We start from the raw sequence: 17,500 nt of genomic DNA on the forward strand, positions 1-17,500 counted from the left end.
GAAGACTGCGAATGTTTAGGGGGCCATTTGGTACATGGCCCCGCAGAAAAAAAGTTTTTTTTTAAGGTTAGAATTTCTCTGCAACAGTTTCAATGGGTTCAAAGGTGAAAACTCTCCACTTCAAGGCTTACAGTTTTCCTCGTGGAGAAATAAATAAAGCAAGTTAAGTATGGTCTTAACAACCTCAGTTGAGAGACCAGAGTTTAAGAGATTTAAACCCACAGTTTCCACAATTCTGGGCGGGGGTGTAAATTTGTGCTTAATGCCTGAGACAGAAGTTCCCTCCAGATGGGAACCTCCGACAGAGAGCCGTTGAGGAAAGACGTCAGGGTCCAAAAACCATACTCTGGCTGGACAGAAAGAGGCTACTCATATTTGATTGAACCCATCCCTGCGGACGCTATCTGGAACTCCCGGGAGCATAGAGTTCAGGGGAAAGGTGTAAAGATGCAGCCTTGGCCACATCTGCACAATGACATCCAAGGGCTGGATGTGTGAGGGAGTTTGGCCACTTCTGCCTGGCCAAACTCCCTCCAAATCATCTTCACCACCTTGGGGTGGAGTCTCCATTCCCCAGGCCTCAGCCCCTGCTTTTTACAGAATGTCTGCTCCTTGATTCAGTTTCTCAGGGATGTACACTGGCCTTAGTGATAGCAGCTTGCCCTGGGCCCACCGGAGGATCTGGTATGCCAATTTGCTAATGGGGCATGAGCACGGACCTCCTTGATGATTTATGCAAGTTACCACCGATGTGTTGTCTGTCCGGACAAGCACATGATGGCTCATGAGGTCTTGAAGGAAATGTTTCAAAGCCAGAAAAACAGCCATAATTTCCAGGTAATTTATGTTCTACCAGAAAGACTCGGGAGAATAAATACTGTGACAATTAAACATTTATTAACAGCCCAGCAAGCAATCAAGTTCTTTGGCGTAGGCCCCGTCCGTAGCTTGCAATCCGAGGGTGCGGACTCTGCATATCCTGCCTGAAGACGAAGGCAGGGGCGCAGCCGATCCCCTGCGAGGTATGGGAAGGGACCATCCTGTTGGTGGTGTGGTGGATGGACGAAAGGGACCATCCTGGTGGTGTTGGGGAGGATGGAGGGACAGACCCGTCTTGGTGGTGGGGGGGAGGAACGTCTGCGAACTTAGATGTGTGTAAGTACTGATCTTTTATACCACAAGTATAAGAATATGATTGGATAGATGAGAAGGTAATAAGTGACGTAACAAGTGAGTCTTACCGGCAGAACTTATGCTAAAGTTTTCATTGCCACGAGAAATAATGACCCTCTAGAATCACTCCCCAGCCCGTGAGGGCTGTCATAAGCATTTCCCCCGTCTGTCAAAAGCGTCTTTTGATGACAAGGCACCCCCAACATGCAACCCTGGGACAAGAACCAAGGCTTCTTCCACATCACCATTGATCATGCGAAACGGGTTGCCCCTCGGGGGAAAACCTCTTGGTCCTGAGCCACCACTGCAAAGGTCTCATGTATAGCAGACCAAAAAGTATCACATTGGATGCAGCTGCCATCAGACCTAACAGTCTTTAAAACTGTTTGACAGTGGCCTAGCTTTATCTTGTTTATGGCTGAAAGGATCTATTCAATACGAGCAGGTGACAGATGTGCTGATTGATTTGCTCTGATTGAGACAGAATCAATCAATCATTGATATAGGTCAGTACGCGAATGCACTGGAGTCTTATCGGAGCCAGAGCTGCATCCACGCTTTCCGTGAAGTTACAGATGACAAGGCTAGACAGAAAGGAAGAACTCTATACTGGTAAGCTTTTCCCCCAAAAAGTGCCCCTGAGGAACTTCCTGTGTTAAGAAATGATGGATATATGGAAGTATGCATCCTTGAGATCTATCATAACAAACCAGTCCTTGGATCTGATTTGAGTCACGATTAGTTTCAAAGTTAAAGGGCATATTGCAGGTTAGAGTACCCAGTGCGCCAATGTATAGAACAATAATGTAGGAACTAGATTTAAATATAAACATACTTATAAAACGCTATTTAGGCTTCTGGAGTCATTTTTGTGAGAAAATTTTACTTCCGCATTTGAAAACCGCCAAACCGGAAGTGACGTAGCATGGGGGAGAGCGGTCAAAGTAAACAATAGGAAAGCAATGGATCGCAATGACAGTTCGGACGCTGAGGAAATTGTAGCCTAATTGTTTACTCGTATGACGGACCTCAGCCATATAATTATGAGCCTTATATGAAGCCAAGAGAGTAGACAGGTCAGGATTAGACAGAACAACGGTCAGAGGAGACGCATTGAGCTGTGGTGTGAGGAGAACAGGGCAGGGGTCTCGAAGAGAGAACAGTGTTAGCTTATAGATGTATTCACGTTAGCTGACGATATGTATAACACTATGCCCAGATCACAATAATTATGTGTCAGACAATAGCAAAGCTAGTATTTAGTCCCTTACCTGCATGTGTGTGTCAGCCATTAGGAGACAATTTCCAGAGAAAGAGGGACATTATAAAGGCTTTGAATGGCCCCACTTGGTGATAATGATTAAAAAAATAATCACAATCACAACTTTCTTACTGTATACAAATTTTATATGTACAGCCAACACAAACATTAAAATTCAGAGTACAGATTGAAAATGAACATAATATATTATATAATAATAATAATAATAAGTGTCGGCTGCAGACTTGCAAGACATTACAAGTTTATGGGGGATACGTTAATGAATTAAATTAAGACTAAAACAAATGTAAAATAAGTGATCTCTGACGGATCCGTGAGCGTCATGTTTCCCACCGGTGGCCGACCCACATGCTGACGGCGGACCGGGCGACCCGATGAAGGAGCTGGGACAGTGTGCACATATCGCCTTAACCAGGGATGTAGTGGAGGCTAAACGCACGTAAACGCCGTTTGGGCACCTCCCAAAATTCTGAAATAGTGTTTATCCACCTCTAAACTGCGTTTATCCACCTCCAAAGTGCGTTTATCCACCTCTAAACTGCGTTTATCCACCTCCAAAGTGCGTTTATCCACCTCTAAACTGCGTTTATCCACCTCCAAAGTGCGTTTATCCACCTCTAAACTGCGTTTATCCACCTCTAAATAGCATATAGTTCATAAGCCATTTTAAATTAAGCAGGCTATGTCGTTTTAGTTTCATATTGTTCATTATTAGTTTCATAGGTTGTTAAACCTAAGACGAAGTCTTTCATATTGCGCTGCATTACTGTCAGTAGCCGCGCGGGTTAGTCCATAATAATACAGGGCTAGCCTAAGATTAGCACAAATAAACACAAGATTTTGACGCATATCCAAGCGTTTGTGGAGCGGAGTGTGAGCGCGCACTGCATGGCACGGACGCGCGGGCGCGAACACTTATCAACAGTGAAACAATTTAAAATACTCTATCATTTCTGGTCATACAGAAAATAATAATACATTATTCGCAACTACTTTTATTTGTGTAAACTCGCAATAACAAGAAACGTTGTGCTTTTGTCAAATAAAATAAAACAATCAGGCGCGCTTTCATGATCTCCGTGAACTGGAACGCGAGAACTGAAACTAAATATATATGTAGGCTAAAGCTTGAAATGTCCACTTCAAAACGAACAAATTCGAATCGAAAGCTAATACATTCTGATTATGTAATCCGTATGAAAGGTGCATTTCTCTCTAAAGGCACATCCGCTTAACAGCGGAGATGGAGATATGTTTTTAACCGACACTGATTTAGAAAACAATAGTTTATTAATACACAATTAAAATGCCTCGTTATTTTTTCAGACACATTTATTATCATTAGGCTAGCCTATAAATCACCTTTCTGTAGGCTGTGGTTCCAGAGACATATGGCTCTTCTCATTCAGCACTGCGGGATTAATATCATTTCCAGGTTCTAATTTTGTCTCAGAAAAATAAATCAACAACAACAAAATCCATATTAATTTGTGAATATTTTAAATGTTTAATTAAGGGGCAACAAGTAGCCTAATAAACAAAAATTCGTCAATATTTATTTTTTGCGCAGCATTTGGTGTAGCCTAGTTCAAATTTAAATTTTGGTGTTCAACTTTGCCTTTTAAAAATACAACAACCGTTTTTGTTTTGTAATTACGGGTTAAAAATATTTTTGTTCTCTCTGTTTTGTCATTTAGTAAACTTTATATATTTCAACCATATTATTCCTTCTTGAGTCTTTTTAACAAGAATTTAGATTAATGTATGAATTGATTAGTGATTGTGTGACCTATGATGTGGGAACAACCAGTGATACCCTTGGTAGTACCATCAAATGATGCCTATAGCGATGTCATCAGGATAAAAAACACACACCGGTACGCAGTGGCCCACCTTACCGGGTGACCACGTCGTGGTTCACCAGAATTTATAGTTTACCCACCTCTTTTTTTACCACTACACCTCTGGCCGTAACGTTAACTCATCATATCGCCGGGATTATAATTATGCAGTCTATAGTGAACGCTAAAAGCAGACGCAGAAGCGAAGGCCGTCTCTTACCCTGCACAAAACGCACACAAACACGGAAGATAGCACCGTCCTTTATCTTGTTCGGAAACCTGTGGACTCGATGTCCTGACAGGCCATAATTCACAGTCATTTATCACGATAATTATTAATTGAAATACAATAACCACCGAAAACACACTGAATTACGACCGCTTCAACATAATACCAGCCTATTCTGCACTGAGCGAACGCAGCGCCGGCAAACGACTCCCCCATGTGACGTAATATGACGCGATGGTGAAAAAAAAGCGTTTTTTCAACACGGTCAAGGAAACTGTCACGTTTTCTACTAAATTTGTGCCCTTATGTCTGGCAAAACAATTTTTAATCATGCATTTATTCTTCATATGGTATTTTCATACAAGGTTATATATCAATCCTGAATACAAAAACCTGCAATATGCCCTTTAACATCTTGAACTTGAATTTTTTCAACATGCGATTCAGCTGACACAGATCTAGAGTTTGGATATAACCCCCCCATCCATTTTCGGAATGATAAAGTACCAGCTATAGAACCCGGACTCTCCTCCAGGAGGAGGAACAAATTATTTGGGCATCTTCCCCAAAGAGCTATGACTTCTTGTTCCATTACCAGAGCCTGCCTGGGACCTACCACTGTGGGCAGGATCTTGTTGAACCGAGGCGGATGAGAACCAAACTAAATTCTGTAGCCTTTTTCTATAGTCTGCAGGGCGCATTGTCTTCGAGTAATCAGCTTGGCACCCTGAAGTGGAAGACCGTCAGGGAACAACTGAACTTCTCTAAAGCCCTCCTCGATGTGGCGAGTCTCCCAGTGCCACAACATCTTCAGGCGGACACTGAGACCTGAACTCACTGGAAACTGCTGTGCCACTGAAGCCCCAGATGTGGCGGGGTTGGCAGAACGGTCTCCTGAGAGCAAGAAAAGCAGGCATATGATGAATATAAAAGCCACTTACCTTATAAATATATATAAATATAAAAGGGGCCTGTCCTCAGAGTCCTGACACCACTTGCGTCAGGACCTCTTAGCCAAAGCCTTTTTGGAAATAATGACAATGTGCTCTACCCCTTGAAGGCTTTGTGTGAGAGTGATGCCCCGACCCCCTTTTTTGGGCGGATGGTGGGTTTGGGCCCATGGAGGCGAAAGTCTGTTTCTGCTGAATCCTATACGGGAAGTTTGTAGATGTCAGGGACTGCTCCCTCCCAGCAGCCCCTGAGACCTGAGCTTGGAGCGGGAGATACCTCTGGAATGCCACCGCTTGCTTTGCCTCGTGAAACCTATTAAAGACTAAAGTGACAGCATCGCCAAAAAGGCCCAGATAGATTTAACCAAAGATGCCTCTCCGTGGCCCAGAGAGATAAATCTGTTGCCGTGCGCTGTACTTTAATTGTGTCTAAGCCCACACCCTCGCTTTCATCCAAGTCTGTAAGCAGATCAGCCTGACATGCTTGCAAGATGGACATAGTATGAAGCAGGCGCGTAGCCTGTAATGGGCCGCCCACATTACTCACTGGCCCGCCCAGGCAAGTTTGATCAAAATAAATTTTTTGTTTAGTTTTATTATTCAAATGTATTTAAGAAAATATATAAATTTATACCTGATTTATTGTTGACTGGTGTGTGTGTTTAATTTGTTTTATCGAAAAATGGAACTGTTGAACCAAGTTGTAGAAAGCCTCCCTCCGGAAGGTAATTGGTTGCTACGGTTGCTAGGGGTTCCGACAGGAAGACTCTCTGGGCGGCGGACTGTGGTGGCCTTTTTAAGGGGGTCGCACACCGGACGAGAAGAGAAGCGCAGCATTATTCAGAACATCAGAACACATTATTCTCTATGAGTACACACACCGGCGGCGCCATTCGGCGTCTGTCCACGGCGCCCAGAAACGGCTGCAGGACCTTGTTCAAAATCCTGCCGCGCCACAGAGCTATGTATGTTTTTTTATATTAAATGTACATTTATTTGTCTCAAATCGTCGTTAATGTATACATACTGACTTCACCCTGTGCTGAAATAGACATTTAGTTTTACATTCGTTTACAGAAATCAGCAGCAGAATGAAAATTGCTGATGTTATCGGATTTTCAGGTGATATTCTCAATTCATTCAGTTAACGGACGCTCTGAGGTAAAGTGTTCAGACTGCAGACTCAGCAACGATTGTATTTAATTGTACAGTACAATCATAACAAAGTACAGACATGATCTTAATTCCATAATGTCCTTAAACATAACAATAATACTGGCCATAAACTGAAAAAGTGCGCGTCCTGTCTGCGATACCTCGAGTTGTCCTAGACGCTACGCTGCGTGCTTCTCGTCCGATGTGCGACCCCCTTTAAGGTTTAATTATTAAAGTCATTTTTTTTCTAGGAAAAACTATAGGTCCACTCACTTTTTCACTGGCCCACCCAAAATAAAATGTCTGCCTACGCCACTGGTATGAAGACATGCACCAGCCTGACCTGCTGCTGCATACTCTTTACCCACCAAGGCCATGATGTTCTGCATTTCTTTTATGATTTAGATCATGTTGGTTTGAAATGATGTGAAGGTGAGTAAAATAGGACAGATTCCGATTTTAGTGATCTCTTTTGTGAGTGAGTTCAAAGATGCATGCAACTTTATTTTATAAGAGTGAAAATACATTTTCATTGGTCACAATAGTGCAGAGAAATGCAGACAATGGACAAGGACGAAACTTTGTAGTTTGCATGAGTCGACCGCTTGTGTTCACACAAGCTATCAAGTGGAGTATGCTTAGAAAGGCTATGCATTAAGTTGGATACATAAGCTAAGCATTTGTGTCAAAAAGGAAGTGTACTTTGAGCTTGAGTTAATGGGCAAATCTCTGTCTTCAGGCTTTCATCATCAGGCAATACAGAAAATTAAATACAGAGTGTTTACGATTTATGCCCATGAATTTTGAGACCACATAATAAACTACTCCATAAAATTGTTTCTGTGAGCATTTCTTTCAAAATAGATGTTAGAAGGCAACAGAGCCATAAACAACCAAAGACATTAATTTCAGAATAAACGAGGGGAGTTTGTCTCTAGTAAACTTTTATTTTAACTTTGCTGTAAACTTTATTGGCCGGGTACCAACTGGCCTGCCAATTACGGCTCCTTTCTCTTGTTAATTTTATGTTGGGGTGATAAATTCTCAGCAGGGCTCAAGTCCTGACCTCAACCTTACCTACTTCGTTCATGAAGAAAACCCCATAAGTACACCCTGTTTGAGGCAGCAGATTGTTGAAGGCATCGCAAAAATACGTCACAGAGAACCAATTTGTTTATGTGGTCTTAAGTTTTTTTTTTAATGGTGTAGATACCCTGCTTCTTTTTTGAATATGTAGGAAAAACAAGGAATCTAGTTTCTAGCCTTCTAGTTTAGCTAAACTAAGGTAATGAATCAGTAACTGACTCACATCACTTAGTGTATGTAGCATAAGCTACAGCATGTTTCTCCTCCATCCCTGGTGTCCACACAAAGGGCACAAAACTTGCTGATATGGTATCTGCTCTCCCGGCGAGCGGGACACTGACCTAGCTGTCTCATTCTGTCAATGCTAACAGAGTGAGCGTCCCAGCTCGGCCATTTCCACGTTAGCTTTCACTGTCTGAACAGCACCTTCAGTGAGATCACGCTGGGATGAGTTCACCAGGCCGTTGGGTTTGGTGTGCCAGCACCGTACTTCCCATGTTCAAGAGTAGACCTGACTCACCTCCAGCTCACTTGTGATTTAGCATATTGTTAGCATTTTTTAAAATACCCACATATAGGTGAACAAAAACATTTGCATTTCATGCAGAACATGCATATAATGTTAAATGGCTTGAACCTTGCTCTAGTCTTGATGTCAAAACATAAACATGTGCACAATACATGGGCATGTTGAATGATGTAGGGTTTTGTTGACCTCATTAATGACCGTTACTTGTAAAAATACACTATACCCTTAAAAGGGCAAGACCATAAAGAGAAATCAGAAAATGTATTGCTATTTTCCATCTTATTAGGACACAAATTAATACAATGTCATGATTTTCTTTTTTAAAACATGACTTTTATTGTTTATTAATTGAAAAAAATATATTTTTAAACATTTATTCTCTCATAACTTAAACTAAACATTCTTTGTATAATTATGTTTAACGATATGTATAATACCTATATATGAATATATTAGCCTATTTGCCTAATTGTTTACATCTTTTCTGTAGCTCAAACAACTACAGAGCATGGCAGCAGTAACACCAAGGTCAGGGGTTCGATTTTCAGGGAAAGCAAGAACTGATCAAATGTAAATGCAAACCTTGAATGCGGTGTAAGTCTCTTTGGATAAAAGCGTCGGCCAAATACATAAGTGTAAATTTTAAGCATTTAAACTATCAGACAAATAATTTTGTAATACATTTTAATAAAGTGTTAATAAATGCCACTATGTGCCATCTGAACTTAAATTATTTAATTACAAAATTTGATCGGATATAATATGCATTCAGAATGGTAACAGGGTTGAAAGTAACAGGGTTTACCGGGTTTCAGTATATATAAAAAATCATGGACTACAAATTTCTTATTAGAAAGATAAGTTTAGAATGATATTTTAATTATCTGCTTTAATTATCAAATGTTTACTATGCAAAATCATAGTAACATGGTTGGCATTTCAGGATCGTTCCCTAATGACAAATATAACAAACCATTAGTGACCGGTTTCACGGACAAGGCTTAAGTCTAGCCCCAGACTAAAATGCATGTTTGAGCTGTTTTATCTGAGAGCAACTTGCTCTGATATATCTTAAAATATATCACTGCCATTGTTTTGTCTCAAGATACAGATCAGTAATGTTTTTCTTTTTCTAAGGCACGTTTATAAAAGCTTCTTAAATGTCCTAATTGAACAAAGTGCTAATCCTGGCTTAATCTAAGCCCTGTCTGTGAAACCAGGCCTTAAAGAGATCAAAAGAGGAGACTTTTGCTTCTTCATGAATTCACTCCCTGAAAGGATAAAAATAGTTTATTACTTCAAATTGCATAAAATTATGGTGGTAACAGGGGTGATGCATAATGTGGAGGGACATCTTTTAAATATTTGTTAATAAAAAATGATCAACTTTAGTCTAAAAAAATAAACTGCAAGTGCTGTCAGTGGGCGAAATTAATTGAAATGCATATTATAAACATATTTATGAAATATTATTGGCTGTTTTAACATGGTTTTCCAGCGATAATGGCCTCTTTGAGACTTGAGGCATGTAAAGTTGCTGAAGAAAACAACTAAATAAACAGCTGGAGCTCTGACATCTGATCTGTCTGAGACTTTCATGTGTCCGTAAGGGCTGAGGTAACACGGGCAGTCTTCGAGAGATATCTCGCAATGTCCATCACTGCAGCAGTTTGTCTTCATCAATCATCTCGCTGTTTGTTGACCAGAGCAACAGGATGTCACAGTTATTTTTATAGATCTTGTTATTGGGGTCTGCCCTCTCACAGTAGGAGTTTCCTCAGCGCAAGGCATCATGGGATGTGTATCTGAGTGTGCTCGTATTTGCAGGGACCGTCTTTCTTCTCTCTTGGCTCGAGTTTCCAGCAATTATTCTGATCAAATAAGTAAGTCATAGCATTTTGAGAATGTTAAATGGTCCTATGATGCCCAGCAATGCTTCAGTGCACAACATTTTGATGGCACGCTTTAGATTGTGGCGTATCTGGTTGCTTTCTAATGAGCTGTCTTTAATTAGCAGCTTATGTTATCTGGCATTGGGTGTTGCTAGCAAACAGATGAATGGAGCTCACATCAGTGTTTTCTCGTCTGGAGACGCAGCTGAAGTTTAAGAGTCAAGGTCACGCAGACCCCTCGCCTTCATCTGTCAGCTCCTTTTGATCTGCAGACGCTTTCCTCCGTCTTTCTGCACGCTCTGCCTTTAACGCGGGGTCAGAGGTCACAGTGGGGCAAGGCCACAGGATCCTAGCCTCTGCCAAAAATCTCCCTTTCCTCTTCTAGTTTTCTTTTCTTTCTTTGTTTGTTTCTAATATAACCCTGGGAAGTTTTTTTAGGGTTCAGATCTATATTGCTTTTATCAGATACACATGTCAATATACACGCTCGGCCCCTCGCTCTAATCGGCAGCCCCTCAGTTGCCATGTTGAATTAATGTTTTGAACAGAAATGCAATAATGTCAGGACCTTCACGCTGGGGGTTTCAATTTGTCATATCATAAACAGGTGCTAAACAGAAGGATTAGTGGTGTTGCGATCCACGGTCTTCCCTCGGATCCTGTTATCTGGGTATTGGATCCCTGACGCGTCCTGTCAGATTGAACAACGGGGCCCTTGTGCTGGCCACGGGCGTCAGCAGGGCCCCAGACTTGGTCACAGGTCATTGATCAGTGTGACAAGAAACTCTGTCTGGTTCTGTTTAGAGGGAGGCTGCCTGGAACCGACCTTAGATTAGAAATGAAGAAAGGTCAAAACTAGAAGGAGTATTATAACTGACTTGTATAGTACAGGAGTGGACAGGCGGTCAGATGCTTTCGAATGGATCACTGGTGCATACTGCAAAGTATGAACAATATGCTACTGTTTTTAAATAAATATTTAGGAACTTCTCATTTCGTCCCAATTGTATTCCATTTTATAGTACAAAGAGTCTGAGAAGTGTATTATTAAAGCTACACTGTGTAATTTTTTAAGTTGATTCTAAGCAAAAAATACTGTTCTTTCAAAATGATATGTGCTCATTAATGTGTAATTACTTCCACCAACTAATCAAGTATTCTCGTAAGCGTAGAATCTGCCATTTATACATACGGGTGACGCTCGAATGGCGGAAGCCATGTTGCGCCTCCATCTTGAAAATACATTAGCCAAAGAGGGACATACCTGGAAATTCAAGCTTTGCCTTTCGCGTTTTTACACTCAGTGGCACCGTGACGAATGCGAGTGGGAGATTACTCGCGACTGCCGGCAGATTTGAAAGCCTGTTGAAGATGGACGATCACGCTTATTCTCGAGGACATGTAACAGAGTCGCCAAGAAAGCGAAAGAGAGAATTAAAACGAAAACGCGACAGGCAAATCAACAAGACTAAAGTCAATATTGTAGTGGCTTTTCTAAGATGGAAAGAGCTCATGAGGAGCAAGGATTTTAAAAGGGACGCCGAAGTTGCCTGCTTTCTTCTCGACGGGTAATTCAGCATATTTGTGTAAATTCAAAGTTTTATAGTTGCTTGGCTTGGTTATGCATACCAGAGTACGACGTCTAGGATACGGCCACCGTAGGAGTTAAAACGCCCTCGGAATGAGAGGGGCTAGAAAGTCATATTTAGTTGGTTGTCATATACAATTTCACCACTAGATGGGAGACAATCTTACACAGTGTAGCTTTCCAACAAGAAAAAAAAAAGTGTCCTTCAAATACCCGTATGATATACTTATTTGGTTGGGGTGAAGAAAAGTGTTTGGACTCTTCATGCTTTAGCTTTCCTCACAAGCAGAAGGAGATGGGCTATCAGACTCGGATGCTGGATAATAAAATAACCTTATAAACTGTTTACACTAGACATAATGCATAGTATAAGTGGACAGGGTATAGTACATCATTTGGGACACAACTATTGTCTGTGAATTAATGTGGCATTATAAACATTTAAAATAGCAGTATGCTGCATTGTTGACATGAATTCAGCGAGCGGTGTCCAGTTTTTTAGAAGTAGGAGACTAAGTACCAGTGAACTTTCTATAAACAGGCTGTGATAAGCTATGTACAAGGAAAATAATAAAGAAAAATACATGCAAGAATCTTATTTTCCCCTTGACCAAATGGTACTCAAACTAATCAATGAATCTTAACTACTAAAAAAGGCATAGTACAGTATGTGAATAATACAGATTACTAGATTTTTTTCAACTAAAGGTGAACTATGCAGGTTTTTACCTTAACCGAACAGCTTCGGAGTCATTGGAATGGTTATATAACTTTTTGCGGGTTGAATGGTGATCGTCTCTATCGCATTTGAGCGGAAAAACCACACTTGCAACTTTGGGGGCGCATCAGGAAGTATCGCATGATATCAGGTCTCGCGATGTAACGAATTGCTTTACGGCAAAAAAAAATCTGCTAAAATTGTCATTATTGCGCTCCCTCACGCTGTTCGAACCCGAATGAAGAAGACGTTGTAAAGAATGTCCCGTCTGCTTTGATGTCGTTGATCTACTAGCCTCTGGTATCAGAGTCGCCAACGAGCTTTTCGACAGTGTTGTCAAATATCTACTCCGAAGCTGTAGGGGGCGCTCTATAGAGAAACCTGCGAGCAAAAAGCGAGAATACAGCGAAGAAATTCTAACCCTTTAAGTTAAGACATTAAGTAAAGTTAACTAAAAAGTGTTATCTAGAATCACTGTTGGATTTTGTGTGCGAACTCATTTTCTCAGTCTTCATGGCTTGTTTCCATATCTTGTTTGCAGTCCCTGTTTCATCGGGTACAGATGGAGCCCATCGAGAGGGAGTGGCTGCGGTGTGCGGCGCTGGGAAACGCCACGACCCTGTTCCTGCTTCTGCAACAGGACCCCACGCTCCTCTCCAAAAAGGTGAGTCTGCGCCATTGCGTTTTACCTTGTAACTAAATATCATGATTTAATATTCTGTGTATGGTGCCAGTACTACCATTTCCTCATGACCAGTAATGTGTGTAGCAACTGGAGGGTTGCAGCGGTTGTGGCTCCTCTATTGTAAGGGTCAAGCTAATTAGGATGAGGATTACGTTACTGCATAGACCCAGAGAGTGTCTCTTTTGAAGATTTAGGGCAGGATGAAAAGACTCAGACAGGAACGGATTGTTGTTTGACCAGGAGCATTTTGCTGCCCGATAGTGTTAGGGGAACAGAGCGGGTCTTCTTTAAAGGTGAAGAGAAAAGAAAAGCAAACACACTGACGACTTCCAGATATTGTTCGTCCCCTGGATGCAAGCGCAGCCTGTACTGGCTTAACTTCAGAAGCCTTTGGCCCCAAGGCTGTGTATTCTGCCACTTACACACACTTCCGAAACAAGGGAGATGGCTGGACACAGAAAACGGAGAAGGGGGGAAAAGAAGGAAGGTGGTAGACTTGTGTCTGGTTGTAAATCATCACATATGTGCCTGGCAGCAGCAGCGGTTCGCGGCTCTACGGGAGGGAGGCCCAAAGCAGCAGCACTTATTAAATTTCCATGAAGTTTAGTGAATTTACGCGGCGGAGAGGATGACAGGGAACGGCTGGCGCTGCTAGATGCTTGCAGCGTTGCTGTAGAGCAACTGACAAGAACATTTACCACCTCCGTAGCTACCGCTAATGCTAATAGATTCTTATTTTACTCTACTTTTACCAGATATTAATGGATAATTCACAGAAAACAGTGTCATTTGTGACCTGAAAATGTATTGGGAAAAAATTAATTACTTTGAAACCGTTGCTCTTGAACTTTTAAGAACTAAAAAAAAAAAAAGTGTGCTACTAAACTGCAGGTATAACGCTAAAGCACTACATTATTTCAACTCTGTTAGAATAATTTTAGCATTTATTTACTTGAATACATAACTGAGTAAATTCTGGTAGTATCACTCAGTTTGCATAAATCACACAACGGAAAATAAAATAAAATATTATTATTACCGTAATATAATTATTTTCAAAAGACATTTTGTCAACCTTGTTATATTTAAAATGCTCAGGATTGAAGATCAGTGCAAAAAATATCTAATAACCGCCTTAGCTAACAATTATCATTGCACCATGCCACATTACAATCAATAATCTTGTCCTTAGGGCCATTTGCATTGAGCATTGAATGTAAATACTGAGTTTGACATGGCCAATATACTGTAAGTGTGTAATGAAAAACTAAAGTAATATACCCCTTGCTAATATGTGAAAATATATGATTCAATTAAATACATTGTAAATATGCTAAAAATCTCAAACAATTATTTTTAAAGTTTTAAATATACCACATAAAGGGGCTGACATTGACATGCAAGGACAAAAAAAAAAGACTGCATTTTCTTTAAAATAAAATACATGAAGTGGTTTAGAAAGAATTTGTTTTGGCAAAACTCAACTATTTTTACTGTAAATTTACTGAATGCCAGTGTCCGGTTGGCACCTTAAGTGTAATTTTCCCTTAAGAACGCCCAAAGGTTTTCCTTAAGCTTAAGGGTGTTGCAAAAAATAACCCTTAAGGGATTCTTTATTGAAACATCATTCACCCTGAAGAATTTCCCTTAATTATCTATTTTTCCCTTAATAATCTCTTGAAAAAACGATAGGTGTTGTATAAAGACCCTTAACTGTCATTTCCCTCTGATATGGCACCACAAGGCGACGTTCGCTTCCAGAGCGCACATTTCTGGATGGCACATAATCTGAAGACTGAAGTATAACATAAGGTTTGGAAAACTTGTTATTTATCCCCCGACGCTGTGTCATCCCTAAAGACCCCGGTGCTGCCCACCAAGCCCTGCCGCGATACATCTAATATGGTGGGCAGGGTTTATATGGCTGCGGGTCTGGCTGGTGCTAGTCTGCACACGATGGCCATACCATGGCGGCTATGGGGGTCTCGGAGAGGCATCTATGGTTGAATCTGTCGGACATCAAGGATAAAAGACAGGGCTTTCCTCCTTAATGCGAAAAAGCAGTCTGCAGCCTTCAAGCAGTATCTCCCCCGCTGCTCGAAATCCAAGAAGTCTGCCCCCAGTGGGCAGCCACAGCCATCCACCAGCTCCTCAGCATATAGATAGACAGACACAAAAGGAGAGTGTTGCCTCTAGATCCCCCCCCAAGGAGCTTGGGGGCATAGACGGCGCTCTCAGCCGAAGCCTCAGAAGAAGCAGGGCATCCTGCAGGCGAAAAAGGCTTCGGAGAAGAGATCCTAGCAAACGTAGGATCTCTTCGGGCTGCCCGACCCGTGACGGAGCGATCAAGGTCGCCTCCTCCGTGGAGCCCACAGGAAATCGATGTCGGCTTCCCGCCGTCAAGTGTGCTTCGGGACGCATCGGTTTCCAGCAAACGGCTTGCGGCCAGGCAGCGCTTGCGTCCAAACACCAAGAATCGTTTTCGATCGAACCCTGCCGGAGAGCCGCTTCAGGGGGTCGAGAACGAATCTCGAATGATACCTGAAACCAGCCTCGACCTGGTTCCCTCTGTATAATATTTAGATTCATGGATTCAATTAATATTTCTCCTTGGGCCCTGCACACCATTCAAAAGGGTATAGGCTGCAGTTAGTTTTTTTCGCCCACCGAAATTCAACGGGGTGGTTTGGACTGCAGTCGACCCAGAGCAGGGTCGGGTATTGGAACAGGAAGTAAATTCCCTGCTGGTAAAGGAGGCCATAGAACGTGTTCCTCCGCCGGACAGGGATTCCAGGTTTTACAGCCGCTACTTCATAGTTCCCAAGAAGGATGGGGGGTTTCGTCCAATAATAGATCTCAGGCACTTGAATCGGTCTCTGAGGAGGTTCAGGTTCAAGATGCTCACTATTCCCATCATTGTGAACCAAATTCAATCCGAGTATTGGTTTGTCACGATAGATCTGAAGAGCGCATACTTCCACATATCCATCCTTCCATCTCACAGGAAGTTCCTGAGGTTCGCTTTCGGGGGCGAAGCATTCCAATATTGGGTTCTTCCGTTCGCCCTAGCTCTCTCCCCTTGCACATTTACCAAATGTATGGATGCAGCTCTAGCGCCGCTGAGGCTTCAGGGTATCAGGTTGTTGATACCATTCACAGCCTGTATGTGACCCAAAGGGGTAGTGTTTTAAGCATTTCTGTGAATCTGAATCTGAAATCTTTGATGTTTTGTCACAGCCATAATTTGGCATGCACTCCCCTCAGCATGGTGGCGTTAGTATATCATTCCCCATAGTGTTAAATCTTGTGAAACTTGAAACGTGAAATTTACCGCTCTTTGTATTAACAAATAACGTGTCCATGGCAGCAATCAAATTTTATAATGGCAAAACCTGGGTCGCTGTCGTGAAACACTTAACGGTTTCCATTACCTAAGAGAACCGTTTAAGGGATTATATGCAACACCCTTAAGTCATTCCCTTAGCTGAGGGGAAATCACGCCTTAAGTCTCATACTTAAGGTACATTTTTATGTTGCTTTATGCAACCGGGCAAAGATAGGCCATTCTCAAAAATCTGTGCCGTTTGTGTAAATAAAAAAAAAATAAAAAAGTCTATCTACTAAGTCTAACTTTACTAACCCCAAGTCTAACTCGAAAGCACACCATTATTTAAAATATGTTACATTAAGTTTGGCAGTTACAGATTCTATATACTTAGAATTTGAATAGAGCAAATTATGTTAGTATCACTTAGTTTTGGTGTGTCTGTGATAAATTACAAAAATAAAATATAATTGACAATAAAATGAATGGCACATTTCACATTACCCACTAAACAGAGTTAAATCTATAGGAATTCTATAGCATGCCAATTATATCAGTAGCAAATCATGGCCCACAAATGGCACTGTTTTCTGCAAATTTCCCTTTTCATAAAAGCTGTTTAGAATTGTGTTTTTAAAACATAGTTACCATTGTGTTTTTCTCAAGATATAATCAAAAATCCAAACATGGTTTATTGTTCTTTCCACTAGTTTTCAAAGTCAAGCGGATTTCACAATCTTTAGTTGCATCTTCCATATCTCTTGGTTAGGGTGGATGTGGTCCAGCGGGATTCTGTTTCAGTTCACTGCAAGTTTGTGGACCTGCTCCCACCAGAGAGGACACTTTAAATCATGTGTCCACGAGCATGCTAGCGCTGATAACAGCAAAATGTTCTTTTGTGTAAGTGATGCTAACTTAGACAACAACAGGACATTTCCAAAGAGCACGCAAGGTTTTCTTCTGTACCCAACAATACATTTTTCAAACAAGGAACTGGTTCAAATGCATCTTCATTGTCTTTGGAGATAAGATGGGACATTCTCATCA

General features: G+C 41.4%; 1 protein-coding gene across 2 annotated transcripts in view; it reads left to right on the plus strand.

The window, feature by feature from the left end:
* LOC306993246 (uncharacterized protein) overlaps nucleotides 1-17,500 on the plus strand; it is a 113,291-nt gene that overhangs the window by 55,802 nt on the left and 39,989 nt on the right. Inside the window, exon 6 of one of the 2 annotated variants that reach the window (XR_013796420.1) lies at nucleotides 12,985-13,123. Coding sequence is in view for 1 of the 2 variants with exons in the window: in XM_079602912.1 (XP_079459038.1) it covers nucleotides 12,985-13,107 (123 nt within the window). In the remaining variant the exon portion in view is untranslated. The remainder of the gene's footprint in view (nucleotides 1-12,984; nucleotides 13,124-17,500) is intronic. The other variant, XM_079602912.1, reaches the window with a different exon arrangement.

The sequence above is a fragment of the Phoxinus phoxinus genome, assembly GCF_949152265.1.
Source record: "Phoxinus phoxinus genome assembly, chromosome: 25".
NCBI classification, from domain to species: Eukaryota; Metazoa; Chordata; class Actinopteri; order Cypriniformes; family Leuciscidae; genus Phoxinus; species Phoxinus phoxinus.